The 18,212-nt window shown below is 44.3% G+C and overlaps 1 protein-coding gene across 2 annotated transcripts in view; it reads right to left on the minus strand.

The window, feature by feature from the left end:
* KCNG2 (potassium voltage-gated channel modifier subfamily G member 2) overlaps positions 1–18,212 on the minus strand; it is a 344,727-nt gene that overhangs the window by 143,368 nt on the left and 183,147 nt on the right. For both annotated transcript variants that reach the window (XM_073678900.1, XM_073678899.1), the window contains one exon: positions 16,572–17,408. In XM_073678900.1, coding sequence (XP_073535001.1) covers positions 16,572–17,333 — 762 coding nt within the window. In that variant the 5' untranslated portion in view covers positions 17,334–17,408. The remainder of the gene's footprint in view (positions 1–16,571; positions 17,409–18,212) is intronic.

The following is an 18,212-nucleotide window of genomic DNA, read 5'->3' on the forward strand; positions in this document are numbered from 1 at the left end:
GTCCTCCAACAGTTTTCATGATGGTGGAGACAGGGCGAGACTGTTAGGGCTCGTTCACACAACCGTATTGCCGGACCGAGTGTTGTCTGTCAAAACAACTGACAGCACCTGGACCAATGTTATTCAATGGAGCAGTGCAAAGGAGTGATTTTTCTTTCATTGACCTAATCTGCGTGTGAAAAAAAGCAGCATGCACTAGTTCTGTAAATTGGATGAAACTCATCCATTCAAGTCTATGGGTGCGTGAAAAAAATTGAATGCTATTTGGAGCCACAGTACAGCATCTGAATTTTATGGATACATTACCATTCTGCAACCTAGAAATCTGTAAATGGTTTTGTAAATAATTAAAAACTTCTGTCGTAAAAAAATAGATTATATAAGGACTGCACACAGATTGTACACAGATGACAAGTGAGAAAAAAATAGCCCCACATTTCTGGATGAAACTCAATGAACGATTTTTCATACGCTCGTGTCAGTTAGTTTCTGCAGCAATAACATGGTTGATCAGTAGGGGAGTATAGTGTTTTTTTTTTAAGGTGGGCAACCTCTTATGTACACAATATCTGTTCATTTTAGATAATATATCTTTTGTACCAGTTAATGTATTCTGATGTACAAACTCTCCTGCTCTAGTATACTGCGGTGTTATTCTTGTAGACTGTTTCCAGTGACAACTAGCAGAACTATGATGTAAATCTGGCAATGAAACAGGATAAATTTCACAGTTAGTGCAAAATATGTGATGCAACGTATTAGTAAAATGGCTCACATATTTATATTCATTCATACTCATATGTAGTGATGAGCGAGCACTAAATTGCTCGGGTACTCGTTGCTCGGGTCGAGCAGATTGGAATACTCAGGTGTTCGACCTGAGCAACGGGCCCAATGTAAGTCTATGGAAAATTCAAGCATTTTTCAGGCGCCCCGGCTGTCTGCACAGGGCCTAAAAATTGCCCAAATCGATGGGAACTGTGCTCAAATGACATGGGAATAGCATGGGGAAGACCCCTGGAAGCATCTCTGACTCCCAGGTCACTGCTGTCAACAACGTTGTCAGAGTATTACGGCACTTTTACAGACTCACAATAAAACATACAAAAACGAAACCAAAATGGCTTTTCCTGGGAAATATATTAAGGAACATCCTTTCCAGGGTAATGACTTGTATATACACTGTGTTCCAAATTATTATGCAAATAATATTTTCTCAGATTTTCCCAAATTACCTATATGAATTGCAGTCATTGTAATTTTCCAGTCAAATAACTATTAGAGTACAATTGAAAGGTTTTTGTACAAACTGCCTATGATAACAGTATATTTTTTAAAAAATAAAAAACTCAAACTGCACTCAAAATGCATGTTCCAAATTATTATGCACAGCAGAGTTTTCAACCTTTTCATTTTAATAAAGAACAAAAAAATGATCATTTTTGAAATTTTAAGCATTAGCAGGTTATTACAAACTGAAATCAAACAGTTTTCAACTCAAAACTTTATTCTAAGTGATGTTACATTTGCACATAGGACCCCTTGTTCAAAAGGAGCTTCTGAACTCTCTCGTCCATTGAATTTGTCAGGTTTTGGATGGTTTCTGCTTTAATTGTTTTGCATGAGGACAGAATACCCTCCCAGAGCTGTTGCTTAGATGTGAACTGCCTCCCGCCATCATAGACACTCCTTTTGATGATGCTCCAGAGGTTCTCAATGGGGTTGAGGTCAGGGGAGCATGGGTGCCACACCATAAGTTTGTCCCCTTTTATGCCCATAGCAGCCAGAGATGCAGATGTGTTATGTGCAGCATGAGACGGGGCATTATCATGCATGAAATGATCTCGATGGTCCAGATGGATGGAGTGGAGGATGGCTGGTTGATGGACACCCCATGCAAACACGGCTACAGCGCTAACAAGGAGGAGGTGGAGTAATGTTTTGGGCTGGAATCATGGGGAGAGAGATTGTCGACCCTTTTAGGATCCCTGAAGGGGTAAAGATGAACTCCATAATTTATGTTGAGTTTCTCAAACAGTACTTCCTTCCATGGTTCAAGAAGAAGAACCGTGTATTCCGCAGCAAGATCATTTTCATGAATGATAATGCTCCGTCTCATGCTGCACATAACACATCTGCATCTCTGGCTGCTATGGGCATAAAAGGGGACAAACTTATTGTGTGGCACCCATGCTCCCCTGACCTCAACCCCATTGAGAACCTCTGGAGCATCATCAAAAGGAGTGTCTATGATGGCGGGAGGCAGTTCACATCTAAGCAACAGCTCTGGGAGGGTATTCTGTCCTCATGCAAAACAATTAAAGCAGAAACCATCCAAAACCTGACAAATTCAATGGACGAGAGAGTTCAGGAGCTCCTTTCGAACAAGGGGTACTATGTGCAAATGTAACATCACCTAGAATAAAGTTTTGAGTTGAAAACTGTTTGATTTCAGTTTGTAATAACCTGCTAATGCTTAAAATTTCAAAAATGACCATTTTTTTGTTCTTTATTAAAATGAAAAGGTTGAAAACTCTGCTGTGCATAATAATTTGGAACATGCATTTTGAGTGCAGTTTGAGTTTTTTATTTTTTTTGTTATCATAGGCAGTTTGTACAAAAACCTTTCAATTGTACTCTAATAGTTATTTGACTGGAAAATTACAATGACTGCAATTCATATAGGTAATTTGGGAAAATCTGAGAAAATATAATTTGCATAATAATTTGGAACACAGTGTAAGGCAAAATAAATAACCAAAACCAAAACTACTCCTCCGCACCTTGGGCTATGTTCACACGTAGCGTTTTTGATGCGTTTTTTCACTTTTGCATTGCTTTCAACCATGACAAATGCATTCAATGGGAAATGTCATTTTACATTTTACAACCTTATCTGGCCATGTGGTATGTGACACATCATCAGACACATGCATACAGTGCTGAAAAGACATGGGAACAGCATGAGGAAGACCTCTGGAAGCATTTCTGACTCCCAGGTCACTGCCTAAAAGTGTGCCCATCATAAGTGATCCTTGGCGCATGCGAAGATGCCTCCCGCCATGCACCTGTCATTGCAGACTTGCAACAATCACCGTCCACGTCCTTGTCCCAGTGCAGCGTTCAGTTGTCCCTACCCCATTCTTTGGAATGCAAGCGCAAGTATGCAGCCAGCCAACCACCCACCCACCCACAGGCTGCAATATTATACTGCCAATTTTTTGACAGCGCTTGCACTTGAAATGTGGCCTTTTAGGCTTGTGGATGCAGAAGCTTTTCATAACCTCATGCCGGCGGTGGCCGGGTGTCCATACTCGGTCCCCAGCCTCTACTGTTTCTCCTGGTGTCGTCTCCGCCTTCCACAAGCAGGGGTCCCACAACATTACCCGTGCCCTCCGCAGTGCACTTAATGGGAAGGACCGCCTAACCACAAACACGTGGACAGGTGAATGTCGCCAGGGACGGTACGGAGCCAGTCCACAGCTTTTTTTGCTGAGTTGTATTTCACCACAGCCATATTCTTTAGCTTGGTGAAAGGACTTGGGAAACCATATCTACCCAGCTCTCATTTCACCCAGGAAGTCCTCTAAAGCTGCTTTCACTTGAAATGTGGCCTTTTAGGCTTGTGGAGGCGGAAGCTTTTCATAACCTCATGCCGGCGGCGGCTGGGTGTCCATACTTGGTCCCCAGCCGCCACTATTTCTCCCGGTATCGTCTCCGCCTTCCACAAGCACGGGTCCCACAACATTACCCGTGCCCTCTCCAGTGCACTTACTGGGAAATACCGCCTAACCACAAACACGTGGACAGGTGAATGTGACCAGGGACGGTACGGAGCCAGTCCACAGCTTTTTTTGCTGAGAGTTGTATTTAGCTCGGTGAAAGGACTGGCATAGAGGGAAACCATATCTACCCTGGGTGTCATTTCTCCCAGGAAGTACTCTAATGCAGCTTGTTGCAGAAGCAATGGCAGACCGTCCAACATCAACTCGAACTTGTCGGTGGTGCTTTGACACACAAACATTTTTCTTTGCGCATTTAATTTCATGAATACAGAGTTGGACAATGGCCTGGTCCGCAATGCGGTTTAAGAAATAACATGCATAAGCATGTCCGATCCACATTAAAAAAGTAGCCATAGAGTGTCCAGGAACCTTACCCCACACTTAGCCAGGGCTGCTTCTCGGCAGGGTTGGACGGGCCCACCAGAGAACCTCCTCCGGTGGGCCCTGGCTTCTCCTTCAGGAGAGTTCATAGTGCCGAGGTGAGGTCATGATGATGATAGAGGCCACCATCTGCTTAGCTTTCTGTTACTTGGAATACAAGCGCAAGTATGCAGCCAGCCACCCACCCACAGGCCGCAACACTAAACTGCCAGATTTCTGGGCAGCTGCTTGCACTTGAAATATGGCCTTTTAGGCTCGTGGAGGCGGAAGCTTTTCACAACCTCATGCCGGCGGCGGCCGGGTGTCCATAGTTGGTCCACAGGCGCCACTGTTTCTCCCGGTGTCGTCTCCGCCTTACACAAGCACGGGTCTCACAACATTACCCATGCCCTCCCCAGTGCACTTACTGGGAAGGACCGCCTAACCACAAACACGTGGACAGGTGAATGTGGCCAGGGATAGTACGGAGCCAGTCCACAGCTTTTTTTTGCTGAGTTGTATTTCACCACAGCCATATTCTTTAGCTTGGTGAAAGGACTTGGGAAACCATATCTACCCAGCTCTCATTTCTCCCAAGAAGTCCTCTAAAGCTGCTTTCACTTGAAATGTGGCCTTTTAGGCTCGTGGAGGCGGAAGCTTTTCACAACCTCATGCCGGCGGCGGCCGGGTATCCATACTCAGTCCCCAGCTGCCATTATTTTTCCCGGTATCGTCTCCGCCTTCCACAAGCACTGATCCCACAACATTACCCATGCCCTCCCCAGTGCACTTACTGGGAAGGACCGCCTACCCACAAACACGTGGACAGGTGAATGTGGCCAGGGACGGTACGGCTTTTTTTGATGAGAGTTGTATTTAGCTCGGTGAAAGGACTGGCATAGAGGGAAACCATATCTACTCTGGGTGTCATTTCTCCGTCACCAGGTTCCGCCCATTGTCACACACAACCACGCCTGGCTGTATGTTCAGCGGTGAGAGCCACAGATCAGGCTGCTGTGTTACAGCTTTCAACAACTCTGCAGTGCTGGTCGATTTGTCAATTAAGCATTAGGTATTTTATCTTCAGCACAGCCTGTTGCCGCTTGGCCAAGGCAGTGCTGCAGTGCTGTCAGCTTGTGACTGATGTGGTAATTTCGGAGATGGAGGAGGAGGTGCAGGAGCTGAACAATGTGATTACATTGAGGTTAAATTGATGACACTGTTTTTTATACTAAAGAAAGATCCTATTGTTTTGTTTTTTTTACATTATTTTTTAAGACAAATGCATTCACCGGGAAATGTCATTTTAACATTTTAGAACCTTATCTGGCAATGTGGTGTGTGACACATCATCAGACACATGCTATTTTATTTATGATGGAGGGACTCTGAAAGTCATAAAGCCTATTTTTATAGGGCCATCAGACGGCCCTTACTATTCTTAAAAGGCCAGCAGTCGGCCCTCGCTATTGTTAGAGAGCCATCAGCCGGCTATGCTTTGTTGTTCCCATTATTAACAAGTGGGTCTCCTATACTGTTATCGCGTATCCAGTGACTGCAAGGGCTGCCAAAAATTTGGACGCAATCAAATACCCCTTTGAAGAGACATAGAGGAGGGTCTCAGTAAAAAAAATGTTCCCATTATAAAGGAGCGGGTATCCTATAGTGGTAATGCCCATGCTGTGACTGCAAGGGCTGCCAAAATTTGGGAAAAGCCCCACTAAGAATTTAAAGACACATAGAGCAGGGCCACAGTAACGAAAAATTCCCATAAGAAAGGAGAGGGTCTGCTATACAGTTATAGGGTATGCAGTGAGTCCAACGGCTGACCAATTTTAGGAAAAACCCCACTAAGAATTTAAAGACACATAGAGCAGGGCCACAGTAACGACAAATTCTCATTAGAAAGGGGAGAGTCTGCTATACAGTTATAGGGTATGCAGTGAGTCCAAAGGCTGACCAATTTTAGGAAAAACCCCACTAAGAATTTAAAGACACACAGAGCAGGGCCACAGTAACAAGTATGACATGTTCCCATTAGAAAGAAGAGGGTCTGCTATACAGTTATAGGGTATGCAGTGAGTCCAATGGGTGACCAATTTTAGGAAAAACCCCACTAAGAATTTAAATACACATAGAGCAGGGCCACAGTAATGACAAATTCCCATTAGAAAGGAGAGAGTCTCCCATAGTGTTGGCCTATGCAGTGAATGCAAGGGCTGCCAAAAATTTGGAGGCACTTCAATGCCCCTTGGAAGAGACGTGGAGGAGGGCCTCATAAAAAAATGTTCCCATTAGAAAGGAGCGGGCCTCCTATACTTGTAATGCCCATGAACTAAGTGTATGGGCTGACAAACATTTACCCCTGGGGGGTATACATGAACATACTGTATAAAAATTTTTTTTTACGGGCATCATAAACGCCCTTTAAAAAAATTATGTGGGTGTTGCATCACGGACCACGGTCACCCTGGTGATATGGTGGTGGAGGATGAGGAGATGGAAGAGGACAAGAGCAAATAGCCAAAATCAGGAAGCGTATACCCATGTCTGGGTGTGAAAAGGTGCAAGGGAATACACCTCCCAAGAAAACATACTGGATTTGAGTTTATGTTACGCTGCTATCATTCGGTGGTGTTGAGAAGTCTGGCCCAATCCAGCCCTTGTTCATTTTTATAAGAGTCAGCCTGTCAGCATTTTCAGTTGACAGGCGGATGCGCTTATCAGTTATAATTCCACCAGCGGCACTAAAAACCCGCTCTGATAAAACGCTGGCGGCAGGGCAGGCCACGACCTCCAAGGCATAGAGAGCCAGTTCATTCCACGTATCCAGCTTGGATACCCAATAATTATAAGGCACAGAGGAATCACGGAGGACGTCGGTACAGTCGGCAAGGTACTCCCTCAGCATCTTCCAAAACTCTGCACTCCTTGTGAGAGTACCCCGCGCCTCAGGGCCTGTGCAATGGGAGGGTCTGAGAAAACTCTCCCAGAACTTTGACAGTGTTCCCTGCCTCTGCTGGATTGGAGTTGTGTCTCTCTCGCCTGTACTCCTTGGTTGTCCAACGAAGTGTGCCCTGTGCCCTCTGCCACCAGCGTTTTCAGATGGGAATTTTTTTAATAGTTCCGCAACAAGGGCCTTCTGGTACATCCCCATTTTTGTTGACCTGTCCGCCTCAGGAATAAGAGATATAAAGTTCTCCTTGTAGCGTGGGTCTAAAAGTGTCATCAACCAGTAATGACTGTCACCCAAAATTTTGAGAACGCGAGGGTCATGGGAAAGGCAGCGTAACATAAACTCAGCCATGCGTGCCAGACTGCTAACAGGCAAGACTTCCGTGTCCTCACCAAGAGGATGACTGACTATGCTCTCCTGCTCCTCTCTGTCCTCTGGCCATCCATGCTGAACAGACGATATGACAGCTGTGCAGGTAGAACCGTCTATAGTGCATGAAACTAGCTCCTGTCCTTCCTCCTCCTCCTCCTCTTCCTCATTGTCACCCAATCCACGTTGGAATGAGATGAGGCTTGGCTGTGTGTAATCACCCTGTATGGTTCCTTGCTCCATCTCATCGTGCTCTGCCTGCAATGCATCCTATTTAATTGTGAGTAGAGAGCGTTTCAGAAGACAGAGAAGCGGGATGGTGACGCTAATTATGGCGTCATCGCCGCTCACCATCTTGGTGGAGTCCTCAAAGTTTTGGAGGACGGTACATATGTCTGATATCCATGTCCACTCCTGAGGTCTTATGTGTGGAGTCTGAACTGAATACCGACGGCCTTGTTGATGCTGGTATGCAACAACTGCCCTCTTCTGCTCAAAAATCCTTCCCAACATCTGCAGTGTAGAGTTCCAATGCGTGGGGACATCACAAACCAGTCTGTGAGCCGGAAGCTGCAAACGCTGCTAAAACACGGCAAGGGCGGTGGAAGCTGTAGCTGACTTTCTAAAATGGGCACACAGGCGGCGTACTTTAACAAGCAGATCTGGCAGCTCCGGGTAGGATTAGAGAATCCGCTGAACCACGGGGTTAAGCACATGGACCAGGCATGGTACGTGTGTGAGCTTGCCTCGCATCAGAGCCGCCACTAGGTTCCGGCCATTGTCACACGACCATGCCTGGCTGTAGGTTCAGCGGTGTGAGACACAGATCTGCCTGCTCTTTCAGAGCTGTCCACAACTCTTCAGCATTGTGCGGTTTGTCACCTAAGCATATTAGCTTCAGCACAGCCTGTGGCCACTTGGCCGAGGCAATGCTTCCAGCTTGTGACTGATGTGGTCATTTCGGAGATGGAGGCTGAAGAGGAGGAGGAGGCTGAGGAGGATAAGGTGCAGGAGCTGTAGACCGTGGGGGCAACCCTGATTGACCAGAGCCCGCAATCCTTGGCGTTGGGAGGACGAGTTCCGTCCCAAGGTCCAACTGGGTCCTGGCTTCCACTATGTTAACCCAGTGTGCTGTCAGCGAGATGTACTGTCCCTGCCCGCAAGCACTTGGTCACGTGTCCGTGGTTAGGTGGACTTTCCCGGTAACTGCGTTGTTGAGGGCATGGCTAATGTTTTGGGACACATGCTTGTGTAATGCGGGGACGGCACACCGGGAGAAATAGTGGCGGCTGGGGATCGAGCACCGAAGGATGGGCACCGCCATCAGGTTGCGGAATGCTTTCGTCTCCACGAGCCTAAAAGGCAACATTTCGAGCGCAAGCAGTCGTGAAATGTGAGAATTTAGTAGTGTGGCCTGTGGGGCGTTGTCTGCATATTTGCGCTTGCGTTCCAAGGACTGGTGTATGGACAACTGAACGCTGTGCTGGGACAAGGACTTGGATGTGCTTCCTGATGCTGCTACTTGAGAGTGCACAACGACAGGTACAGGGCAGGAGGCATCTTCGCATGCACCATGGACAGGGGATTGGCTTGCATGCACAACAGCGGAAGAAGCAATGGTGCCACCTGCAGACACTGTTCCTGGACCTTGGGGTTCGGCCCACGAAGTCGGGTGCTTTGCTGCCATGTGCCTACAGGTGGTGGTCAGGCTGGTCGTTTTGCCACCCCTGCTGATGCTGGCCTGGCAGGTGGTGCAAATGGCCTTTTTGGGGTTATCGGCAGAGTCTTTAAAAAACAAGCAGACTCGGGAAGACCTAACAGTTGTACAGGCAACTTCCTTCGTGTTGGTGTTACGGGGAAAGGTTGCCTGCCTTCCGTCTGCGGCCACCACACTGCTTCTTCCTGCCTGTTGGGGAGCTCTGCCTCCCTCCCCCTGAGTGCTGCTGTCCTCGCTCTGCATGTCCTCCTGCCAGGTTGGGTCAGTTACTATATCATCCACCACCTCGTCTTCCAGTTCTGCACCCTGGTCCTCCTCCTGACTTTCTGGCAATTGGCTGCTCAAATATTTGGGCATCGCTACACGCGATCTCCTCTTGCCCCGCTTCAAGTGGACCGGGCGAGAGACCCGAATCTATAAATGGAAAAGTGGACAGCTCTTCAGAATGTCCAAGTGTGGGATCAGTTGTCTCTGGGCACTCGGCATGGTGGGAGGAAGGAGGATCAGGGTGAGGAATATGCGGTCCAGACTCATGGCTACTGAGACTTGACCGTGTGGAAGACAGGGTGGTGGTGGTGGCTAAGTGACTGTAAGCATTATCCAACCAACAACCTTTTGACACTGCTCTGGGTTCAATAGTGGTGTGCTGCGGTCCCCTAGAAATTGGGACAGGAAGGTCAGGCGAGAAGATGTGGGTGTTTGTTGTGGCACAATTTCAGCTTGTCCTCGGCCTCTGCATACACCATTACCATCACGTTCAGTTCCCCGTCCCTTGCCACGTGCCTTGCCCATTTTAAATGGACGACAGTATCTTCCACGCTCACTACAAATGACTGAGTTTGGAGCGAACTTATATGTGATCCGTGTGATGGAGAAAACAGTTTTCAATAGCTGGATTTCTAGCGCTGTAATATGGAAAGGACATGGCTGTATTCTGCAGTGCCAACAAGCAAATGGTGCAGAAAAACTGTGTTCTCTGAATTGCTTTTTAAGCAAATAATGAGGATTAAGATCCAAAGAAAAGTATACCAGGCCCCTGAGACCTGGGCCTTTGTATAGAAATATCTAACAGCAGCAGAAGGCAGAATTGGAATGGAGCCTCATGTGCTATATGCACTGCAGTCTGCTATATACCCTGCCTGCCTATATACACTGCCTGCCTGATATCTCTGCAGATGGATTAGTTAGTCCTCAAAAGGCCTGTTTTTTAAGATGGATATGTGTAATGTACGGTTTTTCTCCCTACACTACCTAATACACAAGCAAATCACTCCCTGATGCAGCAGCATCTCTCCCTACACTGTCTAATTCCGGAGTGACTGTGACGAACATGGCGGCGCCAGGTCTGATATAGACCCGATGACGCTATGCGGCCAGCCAATCACTGTAATGCCACAACCAACATGGCTACGGCATTACAGTGAGTGGCAGGCAATCCCTGCATGTTGATTGGAGCTCTAAAGAGCGCCAAACATGAAGGAAGGGGACCCGAGCTCCTGCCGAGCAGCCCCGGAAATACTCGGAGAGCGCCGAGCATCTCGAGCAGTGAGATGCTCGGGCGAGCACCGAGCAGTAGCGAGCATGCTCGCTCATCACTACTCATATGCTCTGAGCCCAGACAGTTGTGGCTGATCAGTTCAGAGGCATCATTTAGATCAGGCCTGCACAACATACGGTCCCCCTAAGAATGTTGTGTGGCCCGCAGAGACTCAGTTTCTCATCTTCCTGTATCCAACTGTATTTGCGTCTTTCAGATGCGAATACGGTAAATACTTCAGGGCCGGGACAGGGGCAGAGCAGGAGAGCTCGTTATCCCCTGCCCCGATGTGCAGGAACGTGATGAGGTCATCACGCTGTGATTTCATCAAGATGCTGCTGTAGCCGCAGTGCAAAGAGGGCAAGGTCGAGGAAAAAAAAGTACATGCTCCATGAGGAGCCGAAGAATAAATATATTATAATAGGAGGAAGTTTGAGTTACTATGAGGTCACATTATGGGGCAATGGGGGAAAGGATTGTGAAAAAGGCACGTTATGCAGAGGGGTAAGGTGTGGGGGGGAATATGATGGAGAGGAGCTGTGTATTGGGGGGAATATGACAGATAGGAGCTGTGTGTGGGGGGGATATGAATGAGAGGACCTGTGTGTGGGGGAATATGAAGGAGAGGAGCTGTGTATGGGGGGGAATATGATGGAGAGGAGCTGTGTATGGGCGGGGAATATGAATGAGAGGACCTGTGTGTGGGGGAATATAATGGAGAGGAGCTGTGTATGGGGGATAATATGACGGAGAGGAGCTGTGTATGGAGGATAATATGATGGAGAGGAGCTGTGTGTGGGGGGAATATGACAGAGAGGAGCTGTGTGTGGGGGGGAATATGGCAGAGAGGAGCTGTGTGTGGGGGGAATATGACAGATAGGAGCTGTGTGTGAGGGTAAATAAGATGAAGAGGAGCTGTGTGTGTGGGGGGAATTAATTGTTTAAGGGCGCAACATGGGAGATATTTATATTTATGGGGCAGTATAATTATATTTTTATTTTTAAGGCTACCATGTCGGGAAGTGCTGCTGAAGATGGAGAAGAGGAAAGGCTGCAGAGATGAGCATGAAATCTCATTATGGTGTGCGTGCTACGTGGAGACTAAAGGGATGGGAATGATTAGAGAAGCTGTCACCTATAAAGTACCTGGATGTAAATGCCTATTTGTATTACTCCCTGCGCCTCATTAGTACTGTGGTTCCTTTATGGTACACAATCTGATGATGACTGGTAACAAAAACTCCCAGTATCTCCTTACCATAGTTAAGGACATACGGGGAGTTGCAGGTTTACGTAATACAAGTGTATATGGGGCTGACCTGAAACTGCAATTGATCACTGTACTAAGCTTGGTCATGTATTCCTGTACTGACGGTGGTTCTGGCACTGTTTTCATGCACTGACCGTAGTTCTCTTCATGTAGCAATCCATAACGTGCTTCACATTGAAACTGAAAATCCTCAAAACTTATTTTTGAGATTATGAGGAGGATTTGGTTGAGTTTCTACTCCAAAAACTCCGCGTTCATTTGGGTGTGTTCACATTGATTTATTTTTTTTAGCAGAAACTCTCCAAAAACTTCTCATATACTAAAAACTTGGATCTGTTGATGATTTCATGTAAATACCCCTTATCTTTACATTTTTGTGGCCCTTCGGACTGGTTCATTATGACAATTTGGTCCTTAAACCGATCAAATGTTGTGCACCCCTGATACAGATGCTTTAATTTAAAGAGTAAGTGTCTTTTCATTTTTTTCATAGATCAATAGTACATATGAAAATAAGAAACTTTGTAATATATGTTATTAGAGAAATCTGCTTCCTTCTCCCCCTGGACTGATCATTAATTATCAAAAGTCTCAATTTATGGGTAAAATCTATTTTTTGTGAAAACAGACTTTCCTATTACTGAGATAGGAGATAACAGTTGGTTGTTATAAGATTATATGGAGATCTGTAACTGTTTCAGGAGAACTTGCAGCAGAATATCTGTCCGCCTCTAGCTCCCCCCTCCTGTCTCCAATCACCTTCATCTCCTATCTTCCTAGTGGAAAAATCTGTCTTCAATGAATTTACTCCCTGGGGTGCATATCCTCATTCTTTACGTTGATCACTGGAAGTACTGTTACAAGGTCAAAAGTGGCCAGTTTTTGCTCTTATTTTATTCTCACTGCTCCCCTGCTTATTTTTTTTTTTAAATCCACCAAACGATTCCTGAGATATGAGAAATTTTATTTAGTGTTAATTTTTACGGTCTTTACTATGGATGTGTGACTCAAAGGGTAATAATGTACAGCAGCCTAAAGACATGCCCCCAAATAATGCTGTGAGCCACACACAGTTGAAAGACTTTTAAAATTAGCACTAAGAAAGAAAAGCCTGTATCTCTGGACCCATATGGTGGATTTAAAAAAATGAAAATAAGGATTACTCTGGAGAAGTGAGAATAAAATAAGAAGAGAAACTGGCCACTTTTGACTCTTGGTGACAGATCCTCTTTAACCAGTGCTCTGTATTTATAGGGGTAAAACCCCCAAAATAGCTACTCCGCAGATAGGTGTCTGGTTGGGTTAAAATGAGAATGTTTTCTTCTATCTGGAGGGGAATTAGTTTACATACAATTCATTGTTCCCATGGATCATTGCTGATTCTAGACATTAGGTAGCGGTCTTCCGATTGAATGTTTAGCCACTGGGCTTTCTTCTGACCCCCCATATATATGAGCATTCAGCTGTGTTGAGGTTTCATGTTTTTTTAACGGAGAAAAAAGACAAAGCTACTGCCATTAAATCAAAAGGATCCCCAACCTTTTTTCTACTGACAATCTGTTGGGAGGTATCCATACACATGAGTTGGAAGGCTGGTCTTGCCAATATCGACGGATTTAGATGACTTTCATATAATATGTATGAGGCATTACATTTCCTTACACCAGCTAGGTAAGTACCCCTGCACAGTATTAACAAAAATAAGGTTGTGAAAGAATATTCCAATGCATTCAAAAGTATGATGTTCTGTTTTCTTATTGATATCTATTGTAAAAGTAGGTATTATATTGCTATTCTGCACCTTTAAAAAGCAGATAAAAGGGCAAAGAAATGTAGTATAGCAGAGCCAGGTAGGCTAGGGTTAAATCATAGCTCCACGGGTTCTGATAGGTACACCTGGTTAGCTATGCAAATAAACAAGCTAGGTGTTCATCTAAGTCAGTCAGCTCAGGGAAGCTGACCTGATTGGATGTGTCTTGGAGCTGAAGAGAGAGAGACAGGCCAGAATCCCTCTCTGAAAAGAGTCTGCACAGGCCGTATGCAGAGAACTGCAAGTGTCAATGGTTGCTATGGACAATAGCTCCTAGCTGGGGCTATCTCATCCATGTGTGAGTAGCCAGGGTCTGTGTTTATTTAGCACCTGGACAAGGCAAGGGATTTATGTTTATGATTTTCTTCTGGTGCTGGACAACCTGTAAAAAGCAATAAAAACTGCATGTGTTTAGACCAAAACTGCATTGCCTGTGTGAACGCTACCTAAGGCCTAATGCCTACCAGAGAGAGTAAATCCCTACAGTAGGTATATTTTTGGCCTATATATAGAACGCCATCTAAATAAGACGGTAAAAGCTGATCTTTCGATCAATGTTGGCAAGAGGAATACATTGTAATAGTGCACTCTAGAGCAGCACTATGTTTACCAAATCCGAGGTTTATGAAATACTGCAACTCTACATAATTTATTGAGCAACTACTGCTGCATTTAGTACAGAGTGATAGATCACATAATGTCATACCCAAAATGCAAAATCGCATGTGAAAAAATAGATTTAGTGCCTGCGACTCAGGCAATGATGTGGCTCACTTTGTAGACGTAGGGCATTTGAACTCTAGAATATTGTTAAATAACAGTGAATTATCTGTCATCAGTGCAGATCAATAAGACAAATATAATGACTAGGTTTATTCTTTACATGATATTACATGTGCCCCAATTCTCACATGTAAGGAGAATCAACCTTAACAATTATGCACACTGTCACCATCATTTATCATGTGGCTTTCAGAGCTAGGTGACATAAAGCCATGTAACAAGCCACTTCAGAATTTTGTACACATGTATTGATCAGTTTTGACATGAAACAGAGTCAATTACCCAGTAAGAGACACGGCTTAATTGGCAGTGTGCATGTCTCCATGTGTCTTCTTGGTACTTCCTTCTGAACTTTGTAACAGGCAAACACCTTGTAAAAGAAATATCTAATCAATGCAGAATGTAAATGTATGAGATAAAACCTGCTTTTGTTCAAAATTGTTATATCTATGTTTTAAATTAATTTGTTTCCTTGTATAGAAGACTGTTTACACCATTTCAGAACCTCAAGTGCTACTATTGCCACTAAAATACCATAATCCAGAGAGATAGCTAATGGAACCCACTATAAACTGAGCCTTTATCGGTTTAGTAATGAAATAGTCTTCAGAATAGAAGACACCATCCCATTTTCACGGCACTGTCATTATGGTAATATCATTACATTAAATTATTTTATTGCTTTACAGGTCTTAAATAAGCACTCCCATTAAAATTATAATGGGCTAAACCTGTGTGAATGTGTAAGTATGTAATGAAGTGTAGATGTATTAATACACTCATCAATCTATGTCTTCTCCGGTGTCCAGCACCGCTCTGGTCTTCTGAATTTCATGACTGAAATTCAGACTTTTCAGATCACACAGGGCTCTATATGTGAGCCGGAAGTGGATTTTACAATGTAAGCCTGTGGAGTGTTGGGGTGGGGGGTAGGGGTAAGAACTTGGCTCTATAGGCTTACATTGTAATAGCGACTTTTGGCTCACACATAAACCCCAGTGTGAGCCAGCAAGTCTGAATAGTTGTCACATAACCTCCTACATGTTAGATCAGAGCAGGGTGTCATTACATCACACACAGGAGTAGTCTAGAACATGCAGGTTACTCCTGTGTGAGATGTAATGACAGCCTAATTTCACCGCAGAGCAATTACAAGTTGCTTGAACATAGCAGAAATTAGTGTGATTACTGACACACTAAGTTATCAGGAGAGTTGATAGAAGGCTTTGTAATATGACACGGCTAAACTCAGCTACACTGTCCCTCCCCTCACACAGATTCATGCAGGAGGTTAGACCAGGAAATCAGAGCTGTCTGACGTTATATTTCTCATACACTGAGAACTCTCCTCTAAGCTATTGTGGGGGGTATTATTCCCTTTGTGTGTTGCTGCCTGTTATAATTAATCAGCATCATACAGGTAAAAGAAGTACATGCACCCCCAGTGAAAATTAGCTGATAACACCCACTTACACTTCAAAAAAGTGAACTGATTAGGTGCCAAATACTTTGATTGCTAATATATCCGCAACGGAGAGGTGAAATAAAAATAAGAAAAAAAGATACATTTTAATAGAACATGTCAAATCGCCATGAACGTTTACATTATCTTGGGCCGAAAATATTATGTTTTTATTTCTTACTTAACATATGTAAATGAATAGTTGGGCTGGGTTCATACCTGTAATTGGGAATTCCATTTGTATGTTCCATTGTAGGTACTGACAAATGGAATTCAGCTGTCAGATTTCAGAACAGAAAAAAAAAGTTCTGCATGATGCATACATTTACATTCTACAAACTGATGGATAACGGAACCCAGACAGACCCATAATAATGAATGGGGCCCTTGTGCTTCCAATTACATCAGTTATGCAACTGACCCATTTCGGACTTGAATTCCAAAACACAGGCATCAACCCAGCCTTATGTTATAATGTAAATGTAAAAAAAAAGAAACTCATATTCTGTTTACCAGACTTACCCTATCTTCCTCGTCTCTGAAATCTGGCATGGTGCTAATACAGAGACTTACAGCTGTGATTGCCACAAAAGAAACTGACAAACAGGCAAAAATCTTTCCAGGAATCCCTGAGTGAGGGTTCTCCACCATGTCCCTGAGATGCTTCATGCACTGGGCCAAACGCCCACTGTCCTGCAAGGCACTTTGTGAATTCTCCTTGGAGGTGCCATATTCACCTTCATACATTTTAGCTTCAGCTAATTCCTCCTCCTTCTGCTGCAGCTTTCTAAGACAGCACCACTCCAATTGCTCTTCCTCTATCCCCCAGTATATGAGTTCATCCTGGAAAGAAAGGGCACACATCTCTCTCAGTATCCTTAGCTTGCCAGCTGCCAAGAAAGTCATAATAGTCCTAAAGGCACATGGGTTACGATCAAAGAAAAACTCATTGCAATTGATGTCATAATCATCACAAATATCCATGATTTCATCATAATTGTTGCAAGCTTTAAGTTTTCCCAGCCTTGTTAGTGGACAGTCTTCTAGTGTGGTCCATGGGATCCGGTACTTTATGCCCCCTACATTGATGATGACTTGTCGCATCCTATCCTCCACTTGGCCTCTGTAACATCTCTCCTCTCCAGGTCGAAGGAGCTTAGCTGTTTTGTAGAACACCCCTTTGCGGGTCCGCACTTCACAAAAATTCTCACTCACATTCTTAAACCTAAAGGAGGTGAAGTCGGCCTCTGCTTTTCCTGCCAGTAATGCCATTTCCTGATACATTGGCTGTCTTCATTTAGGCAACCATTTTTTCAAGAAGAAACGGTAGAGGCTTTATGAAGCAAAGCAGCTCCAGATCTGAAAGAGAAGAGCATGTGTTCATAATTTTTGCATTGTTTATAGAGGCAGAGTACATAAAATTAGTGGAATATAAACAGAAAATGGAACAGTGTATGCAAAAGCAATAAACTTCAGATGCTGGTCAACGTTGCACGTGTTCACAAATCTCATGATGGTTCTGTGAAGGAATGATCACAGTTTATGAATCAGAGGAGAGCAATTAACAGATATTATGACACTGGAACTACTCCAAACTGAGGTCAACATCCTGGACCACAGACCTTGTAGCATAAACTTACACAACGACTATTTTTTTAAGGTTATGCTCATTTGAGCTGAATTTGAGGTATCTCTTTCTGCAGAGACAAACAAATCAGAGGAAAGGCGGCACAAGATGAATGTGGTAATCACACAGAAAACGATGACCTGTTCTCCTTTGGGAATATGTAAGTGAACATAAGCCAAAATAGGTCATAATGAGACATCATTAAGCCACAAACAACAGAAGGACTAGGGTCTCCAGCAGGAGTATTAAACCCATTTTCAAGAATATTAGTGGTATAAGGTACATTAAGTTACTTTTTCAATACATTTCAAAAAATTAGTTTTATAAGAATTAGTTTAAAAAGTGACTTTAGATAGCACAACGTGTTCTGTATGGACCGGACTTGTCACAGAGTGGGTCATGTGGGGCAGATCAGTACTGCAAAGGCGTTGACAACTGGAAAATGCAGCAATCAGTAAATGTATTAAACACACATACCAGTAATAAACATTACAAAAAACTAAAACTAAAATGTGGACTGGAGTGCTACTTTAAAG

The sequence above is a fragment of the Phyllobates terribilis genome, unplaced genomic scaffold (genome assembly GCF_046119375.1).
Source record: "Phyllobates terribilis strain yellow unplaced genomic scaffold, ASM4611937v1 Scaffold_4__5_contigs__length_816908805, whole genome shotgun sequence".
NCBI lineage: Eukaryota > Metazoa > Chordata > Amphibia > Anura > Dendrobatidae > Phyllobates > Phyllobates terribilis.